General features: G+C 43.1%; 1 protein-coding gene across 1 annotated transcript in view; it reads right to left on the bottom strand.

The window, feature by feature from the left end:
- The window catches only part of Hspbap1 (HSPB1 associated protein 1), a 59,147-nt gene that overhangs the window by 35,103 nt on the left and 9,272 nt on the right, over positions 1-14,772 (bottom strand). Inside the window, exon 2 of the mRNA XM_045147589.1 lies at positions 10,592-10,777. Within this exon, the coding sequence (XP_045003524.1) occupies positions 10,592-10,777 (186 nt within the window). The remainder of the gene's footprint in view (positions 1-10,591; positions 10,778-14,772) is intronic.

Genomic DNA, 14,772 nt, shown 5'->3' with positions numbered 1-14,772 from the left:
ACTCCAGATGCATGCGCCACCTTGTGCATCTGGCTTACGTGGGTCCTGGGGAATCGAACCTGGGTCCTTTGGCTTTGCACACAAATGCCTTAACTGCTAAGTCACCTTGCCAGCCCTCCTTTAGAATTTTCTCATTATCCTTTAATTTTGAAGTATCTAGGCAGGTGCAACTTTCATCCTGCTTACTACAGTGTCAGGTAAGAAGCTCAACTGGGTCCAGTTTCCACAGCAATGTACCAACTTAATTTTGTCTTTTTTTTTTGAGATGGGGTCTCGCTCTAGCCCAGGCTGACCTGGAATTCACTATGTAGTCTCAGGGTGGCCTCGAACTCACAGCGATTCTCCTACCTCTGCCTCCTGAGTGCTGGGATTAAAGGCATGTACCTGAGCTTTGCTTTTAACTCTAGAATAGTCCTAAAATATTGGGTGGGGGACAGAAAGACGTCTTCATCAGTAAAGTGCTTGCCATGCAAGCATGAGGGCCTGAGTCTGGGTCCCCAGGATCCATGTGAAAAAAGGTGGGTGCAGCTACATGTCTCTAATCCCAACACTGTCGGAGATGGTTGTCAGGAGACCCCTGGGGTGAGCTGGCTAGCCTAGCCCAATCAGCGAGAGACTCTCAAAACATAATGCAGACAGCAATTGAGAAAGACACCAGTGCCGGGCGTGGTGGCGCACGCCTTTAATCCCAGCACTCGGGAGGCAGAGGTAGGAGGATCGCCGTGAGTTCGAGGCCACCTTGAAGCTACATAGTGAATTCCAGGTCAGCCTGGGCTACAGTGAGACCCCCACGTTGAAAATCAAAACAAAACAAACAAAGAAAAAGAGAAAGACACCAGATATCAACCTCTGGCATCCCTACACACAAGCACACCACCCACCCACACATATCCATGCCAAAAAAACCCACACCATTGTGTAAGTAAGACTTCCAGGTACGGTGGCGGGGTAGATGCCTCACCCACAAAACCCAGGGGCAGACGAGAGGCTACACAGTACACAGTAAGTTCCTTTCCGGGAAGAGGCAGGATCTGTCAGCAACCACTGAAGCCAGAGCTCCAGAGAAGCGGCAGGAAGGAGTGGACTGGGGTGCCTTGCCAGAAACCAGCCGCAAGAGCAATGGAAACTTGCTTTTCTGCATACACCAGAATTTTTTTTTAATATTTTGTTCATTTTTTATTTATTTTGAGAGTGACAGACAGAGAGAAAGACAGATAGAGGTAGAGAGAGAGAATGGGCGCGCCAGGGCCTCCAGCCTCTGCAAACGAACTCCGGACGCGTGCGCCCCCTTGTGCATCTGGCTAACGTGGGTCCTGGGGAACCGAGCCTCGAACCGGGGTCCTTAGGCTTCACAGGCAAGCGCTTAACCGCTAAGCCATCTCTCCAGCCCTACACCAGAATTTTTGCAGCCCAAGAAGAAATACTGCAGAACAGGGACCAGCTGAGCTCCATGGCAACACAGCCTGCCTCCCCCACACCAGCACCAGAACACTGAGCTCACAACAGACTGCAAGGGGCTCCCCATCACCCCCCACAAACCCAAACACTAAGTTGAGCCCCTGCCGCGCTGAGAACGCACCAAGGGAGGGAGGTGATTTCACGACTGTGGTCTGATCTTCCCTGGGCTATAGATACCCTACGTCCACTTCTATGGATTTGAACTGGACGTGCAAAATGAACATTCCGTATCAGTGCAGGCTGCTAAATGAAGCATCATGGGAAGGGAAGAATTCAAAACTCATCCCTCAAAGGCAGAAAAACTCACCAGTGTAATATCTTTCTTTGTTTTGATTTGATATACTCTAGTATACTTTACACTTTTGATTGTTTGTATGTTATTGTAACTTTTGTCATTTTTAGGTTTTTTTTAAAAAGTCTTTTTAGTGCCCCTCTTTTTAAAATATCTGTGCTTGGGCTGGAGAGATGGCTTAGCGGTTAAGCACTTGCCTGTGAAGCCTAAGGACCCCGGTTCGAGGCTTGATTCCCCGGGACCCACCTTAGCCAGATGCACAAGGGGGCGCACACGTCTGAAGTTTGTTTGCAGTGGTTGGAGGCCCTGGCGCGCCCATTCTCTCTCTCTCTCTCTCTCTGCCTCTTTCTCTCTCTGTCTGTCACTCTCAAATAAATAAATAAAAATAAACAAAAAATTAAAATATCTATGCTTGCATACTTATCTCGTAATGGTTTTTCTTATGTTCATATGTTGCTAAATTGGGTTTTTAAATTGTTCTTTATGTCCCTCCTGGACACTTTCCCACCTCTATCTTTTCAAGGTTAGTCTAACACTAGTAGCTACCAATCGCTCCCGGTTCCCTTCCATTTCTAACCTTAGAAAGCAAAATCCCACTGCATTCCATCCTATCCTTGCACGTGTAACCACCCATAGTGACTGAAATCAATGGGACAATTGTTAGTTGACTACAATGGCATTTGTATCATAGCCACAGCCACCAGCAGTTGTAACTCCTATTAATATTCTACTCTGGGAGCAACATACAGGCCACACAAAGCTGGGCGTGGTGGCGCACGCCTTTAATCCCAGCACTCGGGAGGCAGAGGCAGGATTGACGTGAGTTCAAGGCCACCCTGAGACTCCATAGTGAGTTCCAAGTCAGCCTGGGCTAGAGTGAGACCTTACTTCAGAAAAAAAAAAAAAATGACCTCACAAGCCACCTTGAGCACCTACACTGAGGATAAACTTCTGAACTACATATCTAAAAACACAGCCAACCAAATAAAAAGAAACTCCAAGCAACGAAATAACCTCAGATGCAAAAATGCCAACACAGTAATATAAGAAACATGGAAAGCCAGGGCAATAGAACTCCTCCAACAATTATGAATCCCACGGTAATGGCCTCTAGCGAGAGTGAATTAGATGAAATGCCGGACAAAGGATTCAAAAAGTGATTATCAAAGACATAAAAGAATTCAAAGAAGAAAACAAATTCTTGGACAAATCCTAAGACAACACACACCAAAAAATCAGCTGAATGAAGTAAGATGGTTTATACCCTGTATGAAAGAGTTCAGTCAAGAGATAGCAATACTGAGCTGGGTGTGGTGGTGCACGCCTTTAATCCCAGCACTTGGAAGGCAGAGGTAGGAGGATCACCATGAGTTCGAGGCCACCCTAAGACTACATAGTGAATTCCAGGTCAGCCTGGACTAGAGTGAAACCCCACCTTGAAAAACCAAAACAATAAAAATAAAAATAACCAAAAAAAAAAAAAACAACCCCAAACACCCATAGTAGATATTTTCAACAAAAACATAGGAGACAATTTCCCAAAACTAGGAAATAAGATGCCAATACAGATACAGGAGGCATTTAGAACACCAAATATGCAAGACCAGAAAAGAACCTCCCCTCATCATGCCATAATTAAACTATTAAATATGTAGACCAAAGAAAATATATTGAAGCCAAGAGTGGTAGCACACACCTTTAATCCCAGCACTTGGGAGGCAGAGGTAGGAGGATCACCATGAGTTCGAGGCCACCCTGAGACTACATAGTGAATTCCAGGTCAGCCTGGGATAGCGTGAGACCTTGCCTCAAAAAAGAAAGAAAGAAAGAAAGAAAGAAAGAAAGGAAGGAAGGAAGGAAGGAAGGAAGGAAGGAAGGAAGGAAGGAAGGAAGGAAGGAAGGAAGGGAAGGAAGAAAAGAAAAATGTATTGAAAGCAATAAGAGAAGCAGTCAATCACTTTAAAAGGCAGGCCCGTCAGAATAACATCAGATTTCTCAACAAACTTTAAAAGCCAGGAAAGCTTGGAAGGATGTATTTCAAGTTCTAAATGACTACTGCCAATCCAGCTACCCAGTGGACTCTGCAAGATGTACAAGGAGACAAACATGCCACATACACCAACTGGTGCAATGGTGGCATGTCTGTAATGGGGAAAAAAACTGCTCTTTAATTGGACTTGAGGCCCACTGCACGGGTGGGAATTCATGCCTGATACTGAAAACCTAAATCAAAAGCCTTTGGCTGAGGAGGCCCTAGGACCAAATGGGAAAACTACTACTATTGTGTGGCTAAGTGGATATATTATGCTCACCAAACTGACCTCTACATACTTATGTTTATGCACATAATGCTACTCTCACTTTTTTGAACTTTATTTTTATTTATTTATTTGAGAGAGAAAGAGGGAGAGAAAATGGGCATGCCAAGGGCCTCCAGCCACTGCAAAGGAACTCCAGATGCATGTGCCCCCTTGTGCATCTGGCTTATGTGAGTCCTGGAGAGTTGAACCGGGATCGTTTGGCTTTGCAGGCAAGCGTCTTAACCGCTAAGCCATCTCTCCAGGCTTCCTCTCACTTTTGATTAGAGAAGCTTCTCTTTTCAGATGGTGGTGACCAATGGGGAGATGCAAAATGCACCAAAGTGCTGAGAAGAAATGACAGTGGAGAGTTCAGCACTAAATGTGATGTCTGTATCACACCCTCCAAGGCTTAGGGACCATTGCAAAAGAGCTGATGGAAAGAATGTGAGAGCTAGCCGGGCGTGGTGGCACACGCCTTTAATCCTCAGCACTCGGGAGGCAGAGGTAGGAGGATCGCTGTGAGTTCGAGGCCACCCTGAGACTACGTAGTGAGTTCCAGGTCAGCCTGAGCTTGAGTGAGACTCTACCTCGGAGGGGGAAAAAAAAAAAAGCATGTAAGAGCTAAAAGAAAGGGAGGAGTGCTTTGCAATACTGTCTTCTGGACACAAAGTGGCCATGGAAGTAGCTGATTCAGAACCTCACAGTAGCTGACACTACACAAGACCCACAAAACAGGAGGGCAAAAAGTGACGGCATCCAAACAGGAGACTAGTTGGGAAGCAGGAATTCTATGGAGGGAATATACGGAAGGGAGAAAGGAAGGGTGGCGGGAAAGGATTATGATCATGGTACACTGTTTATATGAGCAGAGATTGCTCACAAGGAAAGAATGAGAGGAATGTCTTTCAATAATAACTTGGAATATGAATGGCCCCATTCCCCATTCAAAAGACACAGACTAGCAGAATGGACTAAAAGGAGACGTGAAAAGGAGGAGGCTATGAAGCTGAAAGGAGAATTCTCAGAAGTTTAAAAAGCCAATAAATATTTAAAAAAAAATTTTTTTTTCTAACACAGTAGAAGGGGACACATGCCTCTGTTTGTTTACAGTGGCTGGAGGCCCTGGCACACCAATTCTCGCTTTCTCCCTGCCTCTTCCCCCCCCCTCTCTCGCAGAGAATTGCCCAGTGCAAGGTCACACAGTAAGTCAAAATTTGAACCTATTACTGGCCGACTCCAGCATCAGGTCTCTTATACCAAAACCCTATACCACTTGTGTAAACTATCTTACCTTTCTTTCTTCTCCCTTTCCTTCCTTCCTTCCTTTCTTCTTCCCTTCCTCCCTCCCTTCATTTTCTCCTTCCCTTCTTCCTTCCTTCCTTCCTTTTCATTTTAAGGCAAGGTCTCTCTATAGCCCAGGCTGACCTGGAACTCATTCTGTAGCCCAGGATAACCTTGAACTCAAGGGCCATCTTCCTATCTCATCCTCCTCAGTGTTGAGATTATAGGCATAACTCACCATGTCTGGCTTATGGAAGCATTTATACTTGCAGAATGTTTTAAGGAAACAAAGTAACAAAATAATCCATAGAATGGGAGAAAGCCTTTGCAAGTTATATAATTGATAAGGGCATAGCATCTAGAATATATAATGAATGCACACACCTCAACAGCCAAATATAAAAAAAAATTAGAAAATAAACAAAAGACGGCTGGAGAGATTGCTTAGTGGTTAAGAAGTATGCCTGTAATGCCTAAGGACCCAGGTTCTATTCTCCAGTACCCATGAAAGCCAGATGCACTAGGGGGCACATGCACCTAGAGTTCATCTGCAGTGGCTGAAGGCTCTGGTACACCCATTCTCTCTATCTGCCTTTCTCTCTCTCAAAATAAGTAAATAAAAGCTATTAAAAAAAAAGAAGAGAAGGGAGGAGGATACTTAATAGGTTGATATTGTATATATGTAAGTACAATGATTGTGATGGGGAGGTAATATGATGGAGAATGGAATTTCAAAGGGGAAAGTGTGGGGGGATGGAGGGAATTACCATGGGATTTTTTTTATAATCATGGAAAATGCTAATAAAAATTAAAAAAAAAATAAAAATGAAAAAAACAAACAACAACAAAAAAAAGAAGATGGGCTGGAAAGATAGCTTAGCAGTTAAGATATTTGTCTGCAAAGCAAAAGGACCCAAGTTTGATTCCCCAGGACCCACGTAAGCCAGACACACAAGAGGCACATGCATCTGGAGTTTGTTTGCAGTGGCTACAGGCCCTGGAGTGTCCATTTTCTCTCTGTCTGTCTCTCTTCTCTCTCTACTTGTAACTAAATAAATAAAAATTTAAAAATACTTAAAAATACAATAAGCAAAAGATCTAATCATGCAGTACTATTGGCAAAAATACCCATGAATAGATACATTAGCCATGAGAAAAATGAAAATCAGACCAGGTGTGGTAGTGCACATCTTTAATCCCAGCTCTTGGGAGGCAGAGGTAGGAGGTTCGCCGTGAGTTTGAGGCCACTCTGAGACTACATAGTGAATTCCAGATCAGCCTGGGCCAGAGTGAGACCCTACTTTCAAAAACAAACAAACAACAAAAAAACCCAACAACAAATAAACAAAAAAAAAAAAGAAAGAAAGAAAGAAAGAAAATCAGAACCACAACATTCACATGTACCAGAATGACTATAATTAAAAAAAAAAAAAAAAAAAAAAGAACAAATGGAGCTGGAGCGATGGCTTAGTGGTTAAGGCACTTGCTTGCGAAGCCTAAGGACCCATGTTTGACTCTCCAGATCCCATGTGAGCTTGACACACAAAGGTGAGGCAAGCACAAGGTCACTCACACCCACTAGACGGCATAAGCATCCAGAGTTCGACTGCAACGGCTGAGGCCCTAAAGTGCCAATTCTCTCTCAAAACTAAAAAAAATATATATTATTATTTTTTAAATAGAACAAGTGTTGGCAAAGATGTGGGAAAACTAGAACCTTTGCTCATGCTGGTGGAGCTGTAAAAGGATAAAGCCAGTTCCACAAAATGTTAAACATGTGACTCAGTAGTTTTACACCTTGGTACATATACTCATGAGAAATGAAAGCACAAAGCCCCTCAAAAATCTGTACTCTGTGACAGCCTGTAGCCTAGAATTCATTGTGCAGCCCCAAGTCACCTCGGATTCACGATCCTTCTGCCCAGCCCTCTGAGTAGTTGGCATTAGGGGCATGTACCACCATAGCTGCACAAGAATTGGGAGTTGTTTTTTTAACTAAAGAATAACTATAAATTTCAAAATATGTCATGAAACAATTGACTATGCAGATCAAGATCCTCTATGCCTGGCCCCTCAGTGATGATAAGTTCTTATGGTTTACAGAAGTAGTTGGAGGAAGAAAAACAACTTTTTTGTAGCTTTTTTTTTTTTTGGTCTCCTTTACCATTTGAAATAGAAAATAGCATACTTTCATTACAATTTTTTTTTCCTCTAAATGTGCCAAAAACCAAGCTCAAATGCTGCAAAGTCACTGAGAAATCAAACTGGCTGAGCTGAAAACCTCCTTCCTGTAGACTAGCTGACAGAAAGCTGGAAGAACATGCACTGCATGCAGCCCTAAGGGAGACAGAAGTCATAAGTGGTAAAAACCAGTAGACACTGCAAGCCAGGCCAAATGACCAAACGGGTGCAATAGTGGCATGTCTGTTATGCTCTCTTAATGGACTGGAAACCTGCTCTATGGGAGGGAATACATGCCTGAATTTTATTTCAACTTTTCAAAACACCAGGTTATCTTATCTAAAATCTCAGAGTGGGGCTGGAGAGTTGGCTTAGCGGTTAAACGCTTGCCTGTGACGCCTAAGAACTCCGGTTCGAGGTTCGATTCCCCAGGACCCATGTAAGCCAGATGTACAAGGGGGTGCACGCATCTGGAGTTCATCTGCAGTGGCTGGAAGCCCTGGCACATCCATTCTCTCTCTCTCTCTGCCTCTTTCTGTCTGTCGCTCTCAAAAAACTAAATAAAATAAACCAAAAAAAAATTTTTTATAAAATCTCAGAGTGGTTTCTTAGTCACATAGAAATATTCTTAATTCTCGTTTATGTTTAAATGCTAACTTAAAAGTGTCAAACTACTAGGGCTTGCCTATAAAATGGAATAATAATAGCACCATCCTTAGAAAGGATTAAGCGCTCAGATGAAGAGAGCGAGTTCAGGTAATTCACTCTCAATGAATGTTAGCTACCAGTAATGTTCTATACAAGTGAGTCTAGTTATATTTCTCTTCAAATTAGTATCTAACAAATCCTTTAGTGATTGGGATTAAACTGCAATTGGATTTTTATGTTACTGCTGCTGGTCTAGCATTTCATTCTAAAATACAATAATCAAAAAGTCCACTGACCAGCCGGGCGTGGTGGCGCACGCCTTTAATCCCAGCACTTGGGAGGCAGAGGTAGGAGGATCACTGTGAGTTCGAGGCCACCCTGAAACTACATAGAGAATTCCAGGCCAGCCTGAGCTAAAGTGAGACCCTACCTCGTAAAACCAAAAATAAATAAATAAATAAATAAAATAAATAAAAGTCCACTGACCAAAGGTATAGTAATCCTGTTCTATCTGTCTCAGGAGTCTAAGATGGTTCTAGGCACCAAAAACTCATTCCATGAGATATACCGCAAGGTCAACATGAGAGAAAGAAGCTTGGAGCTACTGGAAGGGAAACTAGGACATTTTCTAGTTCCTTCTGAGCTATAAATAGGCACAGCCAAGCCACCTCAGTGCCACATTTACACACTAGTTTCTAGACTACCAGTTACCACGTTGAAATGCACTTAAAGACCCGACAATGGTTGTGGACACCTTTAAATAAGAAATAGCATTTCTGTCTTTTATATTAACTACATTATATTATTATTATATATTATTATATTTTATATTAACTACATTAAAAATATTTTTATTTATATATTTGCAGAGAGAGAAGAGATACAGACAGAGAGAATCCACATGCTAGGACCTCCAACTACTGCCAATGAACTCCAGATGCACACACCACTTTGTGCACCTGGCTTTATGTGGGTCCTGGGGAATTGAACTCAGGTTGTTAGCCTTTGCAGATAAGTGCCTTAACCAGTGATCCATCTCTCCAGCCTGTTTTTTTTTTTTTTTTTTCCTTTTTTTGGTTTTTAGAGGTAGTGTCTCAAGTCTATCCACCAGAATTAAAGACATGTACCACCACGCCTAGCTTAACTACAGTTTAGAGTGAATGATGATGCTTTATCTGACAAGAAGGCAAAAATGTCAAATTACCAAAGTGTTAAGAACAGGAAGCAGGCAAAATCAAATTGCCAAAGAAAATAAAACAAAAATAACAAAAACTGGGTGTGCCTTTAATCCCAGCACTCTGGAGGCAGAGTTAGGAGGCTTGCTGTGAGCTTGAGGCCACTGTAAGACTACACAGTGACTGCCACGTCAGCCTGGGCCAGAGTGAGCCTCTACCTTGTAAAAAAAAATAATAAATAAATCACAACAAAAACAGTGAAGCATGATGCACGCCTGCAGCCCCAGTTATACTGGACGGAGAGGCACGATGATCACTTGAGTTCAAGAGGGCTGGAGAGATGGCTTAGCAGCTAAGGCGCTTGCCTGTGAAGCTTAAGGACCCAGGTTCAATTCCCCAGGACCCACGTTAGCCAGACGCACAAGGGACACATGTGTCTGGAGTTCGTTTGCAGTGGCTGGAGGCCCTGGCGCTCCTATTCTTTCTCTGTTTCTGTCTCTCTCTCCCCCACCTTTCTCTCAAGTAAAAATAAATATTAAAAAAAAAAAAGAGTTCAAGAGCAGCCTGGGCAGCACAGTGAGACCCTGTATCAAAATAAAAAAATAAATAAATAAGAGAAGATAGGGGCAAGGGTGAAGTTCTTGTGATTGCTTAGCTTGCTTAAGGGCCCGAATTAATCTCTAGCATCACAAACACAAAACAAACCGCTTTATGTATGTTTCATGTTTATGTAATGCAATAAAGGTTAGCAGCCGAGAAAGCAAAAGAAAATTATAGCCAAGACTAAGCACTAGAAATAGCCTGAGCCCACAAATCAAAGCACACGTTCTACATGAATCTAAAGTGGAAGGGACTATGTAATTGTATTACTGCTTACTAGATTGTAATACTGGCATTATTGTACTATTGTATTATTACAGGATTTTAGTATTGCTAATGTATATTACTATGGCAGTTATAATAGCACATTAACAAACATTTATTATCTATCATTAATTGCTTCATAAGCTACAATAATGTTGAACAAAACATCTAATACATGAATAAATACATTTGCATTTTGCAGGGGAATTAAAACTCAGTTGATTGGCCAGAAAAAAACAACTACATTAGGACAAACTATTTGTCCTTATTTTCCAATCTTTTCTAAACTGTACAGGGAATGGTCAAAAAGAGAATTAGAAGTAAGGATTCCCAGGAGATCAGCAACGTGGGAGGGCATCGATGAGACGTCGTGAGGATTACTACAGCCTTACCAGTATCGGTGCTTTTCAGACCCATTCTGAATCGTATCTGCTTGCCCTGAAGAACCCCAGCGAGGTACTGGGCGGTCCAGTGTCGTGCTGGCCAGTCATAAACCATGTTGCAGAAGACCGCAGGTCGCTGTAAAGACATTATAATTTCTCTCGCTTTCTCTGGTGTAAAAGGTTTGCCGTGTCCACCTAGGGAGAGAAAACAATGAGCAATAGATAGCAATGGACAGGGAACTGTGAAGTTATTTCATATCATATGAAGAAAGAACACTTAATATTGTTTTTTGTGCTGGCCAATCGTTCCATGCAATTGCACCAAAGCTGCACTGCATTTATTACTGTTTACACAGCTCTTTGGCTTCAAAGACCCTAACTCTCAATGTTTTTTTTTCATGTAAAATTACAAATGTTGGTAAATATTTACCGTCTCGAATGTCAACAGTAAAGCTTTAATGCTTTAAAAAGGATTTTCAACTACTTTAAAATATTTTATTTATTTATTTAACAGAGAAAGAGGGAGAGAATGGGCAATCCAGGGCCTCCAGCCACTGCAAATGAACTCCAGATGCGTGCGCCCCCTTGTGCATCTGGCTAACGTGGGTCCTGGGGAATTGAACCTGAGTCCTTTGGCTTTGCAGGCACACGCCTTAAGCATGAAGCCATCCTTCCAGCCTGATTTCCAACTACTTTAAATTAAAAAAACAACAAAGTTGGGCTGGAGAGATGGCTTAGCGGTTAAGTGCTTGCCTGTGAAGCCTAAGGACCCCGGTTCGAGGCTTGATTCTCCAGGTTCCACGTTAGCCAGATGCACAAGGAGCGCATGCGTCTGGATTTTGTTTGCAGTGGCTGGAGGCCCTGGTGCACCCATTCTCTCTCTCTATCTCTATCTGCCTTTTCTCTCTCCATCACTCTCAAATAAATAAATAAATAATGAACAAAAAAATTTAAAAAAAAAAACAACAAAGTTAGCTGGGCATGGGAGCATAACTCTTTAATCCCAGTGAAGGCAGAGGTGGGAGAGTCAACAATTAAGTTGTTTTTTTTGTTTGTTTGTTTTGTTTTTCAAGGTAGGGTTTCACTCTACTCCAGGCTGACCTGGAATTCACTATGGAGTCTCAGGGTGGCCTCGAACTCACAGCGATGCTCCTACCTCTGCCTCCCGAGTGCTGGGATTAAAGACATGTGCCACCATACCCGGCAATAAAGTTATTTTTTAAAATGCTTTATTTATTGGCATGAAGAGAGACAAAGAAAAGAGAAACAGTGAGATAGAGAGAGAGAGAATATGAGCATGCCAGGGCTTACTGCCACTGTGAACCAACTCCAGAGGCACGTACCACTTTATGCATCTGGTTTACGTGGGTACTGGGGCATTGAAACTGGGTCATCAGGCTTTGCAGCTAAAGGCCTTGATTGCTGGGCCCTCTCTCCAGCCCCCAAACAACAAAATTTTGAAAAATTCTCAGCCAGGCATGCTGGCGGCACATCTTTAGTTCCAGTACTTGGGAGGCAGAGTTAGGAGTATCACTGTGAGTTCAAGGCCAGCCCAGAACTACAAGTCAGTTCCAGGTCAGCCTGGGCTACAGTGACATCCTGCCTTGAAAATACATACAAATATATATATATATATACACACACACATATTCCTAAATAGAGGATTATATGAAAAATACTGATGGTCTGCACTGCTGGTGGGAATGCAATCTGGTCCAGCCATTGTGGAAAACAGTGTGGAGGTTCCTAAAGCAGCTAGAGATTGATCTACCATATGACCCAGCTATAGCACTCCTAGGCATATATCCAAAGGACTCATCTCATTTCCTTAGAAGTACATGCTCAACCATGTTTATTGCTGCTCAATTTATAATAGCTGGGAAATGGAACCAGCCTAGATGTCCCTCAACAGATGAGTGGATAATGAAGATGTGGTACATTTATACAATGGAGTTCTACTCAGCGGTAAAGAAAAATGAAGTTATGAAATTTGCAGAAAAATGGATGGACCTGGAAAGTATTATACTAAGTCAGGTAACCCAGGCCCAGAAAGCCAAGCGCCACATGTTCTCTCTCATATGGGGATCCTAGCTGCAGATGACTGGGCTTCTGCGTGAGAATGAAAATACTTAGTAGCAGAGGCCAGTAAGTTGAAAAGGAGGCATAAAGGGTGGAGAAAGGAAGGTAAATTACTGAAGAACAGCCAGAATTACTGGAACCACCAACCATTCTACTTGCTATATCACATGTTCAATGTCAAAAAAGATTACCGAACCAAGAGAGCAGTCAATCTGGGAGTGTAGACACTTGTTTCATTGCAGTGGAAAAAGATACAGGACTGGGGATAAAGCTCAGTGGTAGAGTGCATGAACCCTAAGTTCAGTCCCCAGTGCCAATGTGGTGGTTTGATTCAGGTGTCCCCCATAAACTTAGGTGTTCTGAATGCTAGGTTCCCAACTGTTGGAGATTTGGTTGGGAATTCACGCTTCCTGGAGGCGGTGTATTGTTGGGGGCGGGCTTATGGGTGTTATAGCCAGTGTCCCCATGCCAGTGTTTGGCACACTCTCCTGTTGCTATTGTCCATCTGGTGTTGGCCAGGAGATGATGTCCACCCTCTGCTCAGGCCATTGTTTTCCCCTGTCATCATGGAGCTTCTCCTTGAGCCTGTAAGCCAAAATAAACCTTCTTTTCATTATTTATTTATTTGAGAGCGACAGACACAGAGAGAAAGGCAGCGAGAGAGAGAGAGAGAGAGAGAGAGAGAGAGAGAGAGAGAGAGAGAGAGAGAGAGAGAGGGGGAGGGAGAGAGGGAGAGAGAGAGAGAGAGAATGGGCGCACCCGGGCCTCCAGCCACTTCAAATGAACTCCAGACGCGTGCGCCCCCTTGTGCATCTGGCTAACGTGGGACCTGGGGAACCGAGCCTCGAACCGGGGTCCTTAGGCTTCACAGGCAAGCACTTAACCACTAAGCCATCTCTCCAGCCCCAAAATAAACCTTTTTATTCCCACAAGCTGCTCTTGGTCAGGTGATTTCTGCCAGCAACGTGAACTTGACTGCAACAACCACCAAAGAGATAAACAAAGTAAAATAAAAGATACAAACTCCACCATCAAGGGGAAAAGTCGGTGGGAAGAGAATGTGTCTGAGATCTGGAGAACAGAGTGAGTCCTCCAGGCCCCCACAGCGGAGGAGAAAGCACAGAAAGTGTGGTAATCTTGAGGAAGGGTCAAAAGGAAGGAGTCCCTGGAGATGCAGATGTTAGGGCTTTTTTTTTTTTTTAGTTCTTTGAGGTACGGTTTCACTCTAGCTCAGGCTGACCTGGAATTCACTATGGAGTCTCAGAGTGGCCTCGAACTCACGGCATTCCTCCTACCTCTGCCCATGTGTGCCACCACAACCAGCTCCAGATGTCAGGTTTTTGAGTTCCTGAAAGACTAGAGTCCACCTATAGGACAGACTCTGAACAGTGAACCTGAGCCCAGGGTAACTCAGGGTGACAGATAAGACGCAGAAAAAAAATTAACTGCAACTAATCACCAGGGTAGTGGAGATATTTAATAAAAACACTTAAATAAATGAACTTAGCTTACTGATAAATCCTACTACAATTTTTACTATTATTGTAATAGTGAACTCTGCAATAGTGTAATAGTGAACTCTGCTTGCAAGTAGAGGAAACTTAGAAGTTTCCTGGCTGTATTGTCTTCAAAAATCCACATAGAGGGCTGGAGAGATGGCTTAGCGGTTAAGCGCTTGCCTGTGAAGCCCAAGGACCCTGGTTCAAGGCTCCATTCCCCAGGACCCACGTAAACCAGATGCACAAGGTGGTGCATGCATCTGGAGCTCATTTGCAATGGCTGGAGGCCCTGGCGTGTCCATTGTCTCTACCTCCCTCTCTCTCTCTCTGCCTGTCTGTTGCTCTGAAATAAACAAACAAAAAATAGATAAAATTATTTTTAAAAAGTCCACACAGAGATCATATAGGGGTTTGCCAGGAATCTTGGAGTAATAACAATTTAAAATGTTGGGAGTCGGGGGAAGAACAGGTGTAGCTCTCCCTAGTGTACAATAAAACCCTGAAGTTCATTGCAAAAGAAAAAAAAAGTAACAATAAAAGATATAGCTGGAGCCGGGCGTGGAAGATCACACCTTTAATCCCAGAACTGGGGAAGCAGAGGTAGGAGGATTG

The sequence above is a fragment of the Jaculus jaculus genome, chromosome 4 (assembly GCF_020740685.1).
Source record: "Jaculus jaculus isolate mJacJac1 chromosome 4, mJacJac1.mat.Y.cur, whole genome shotgun sequence".
NCBI lineage: Eukaryota > Metazoa > Chordata > Mammalia > Rodentia > Dipodidae > Jaculus > Jaculus jaculus.
Note: the sequence above shows the minus strand (reverse complement) of the source record. Positions and strands in the feature narration are given on the sequence as shown.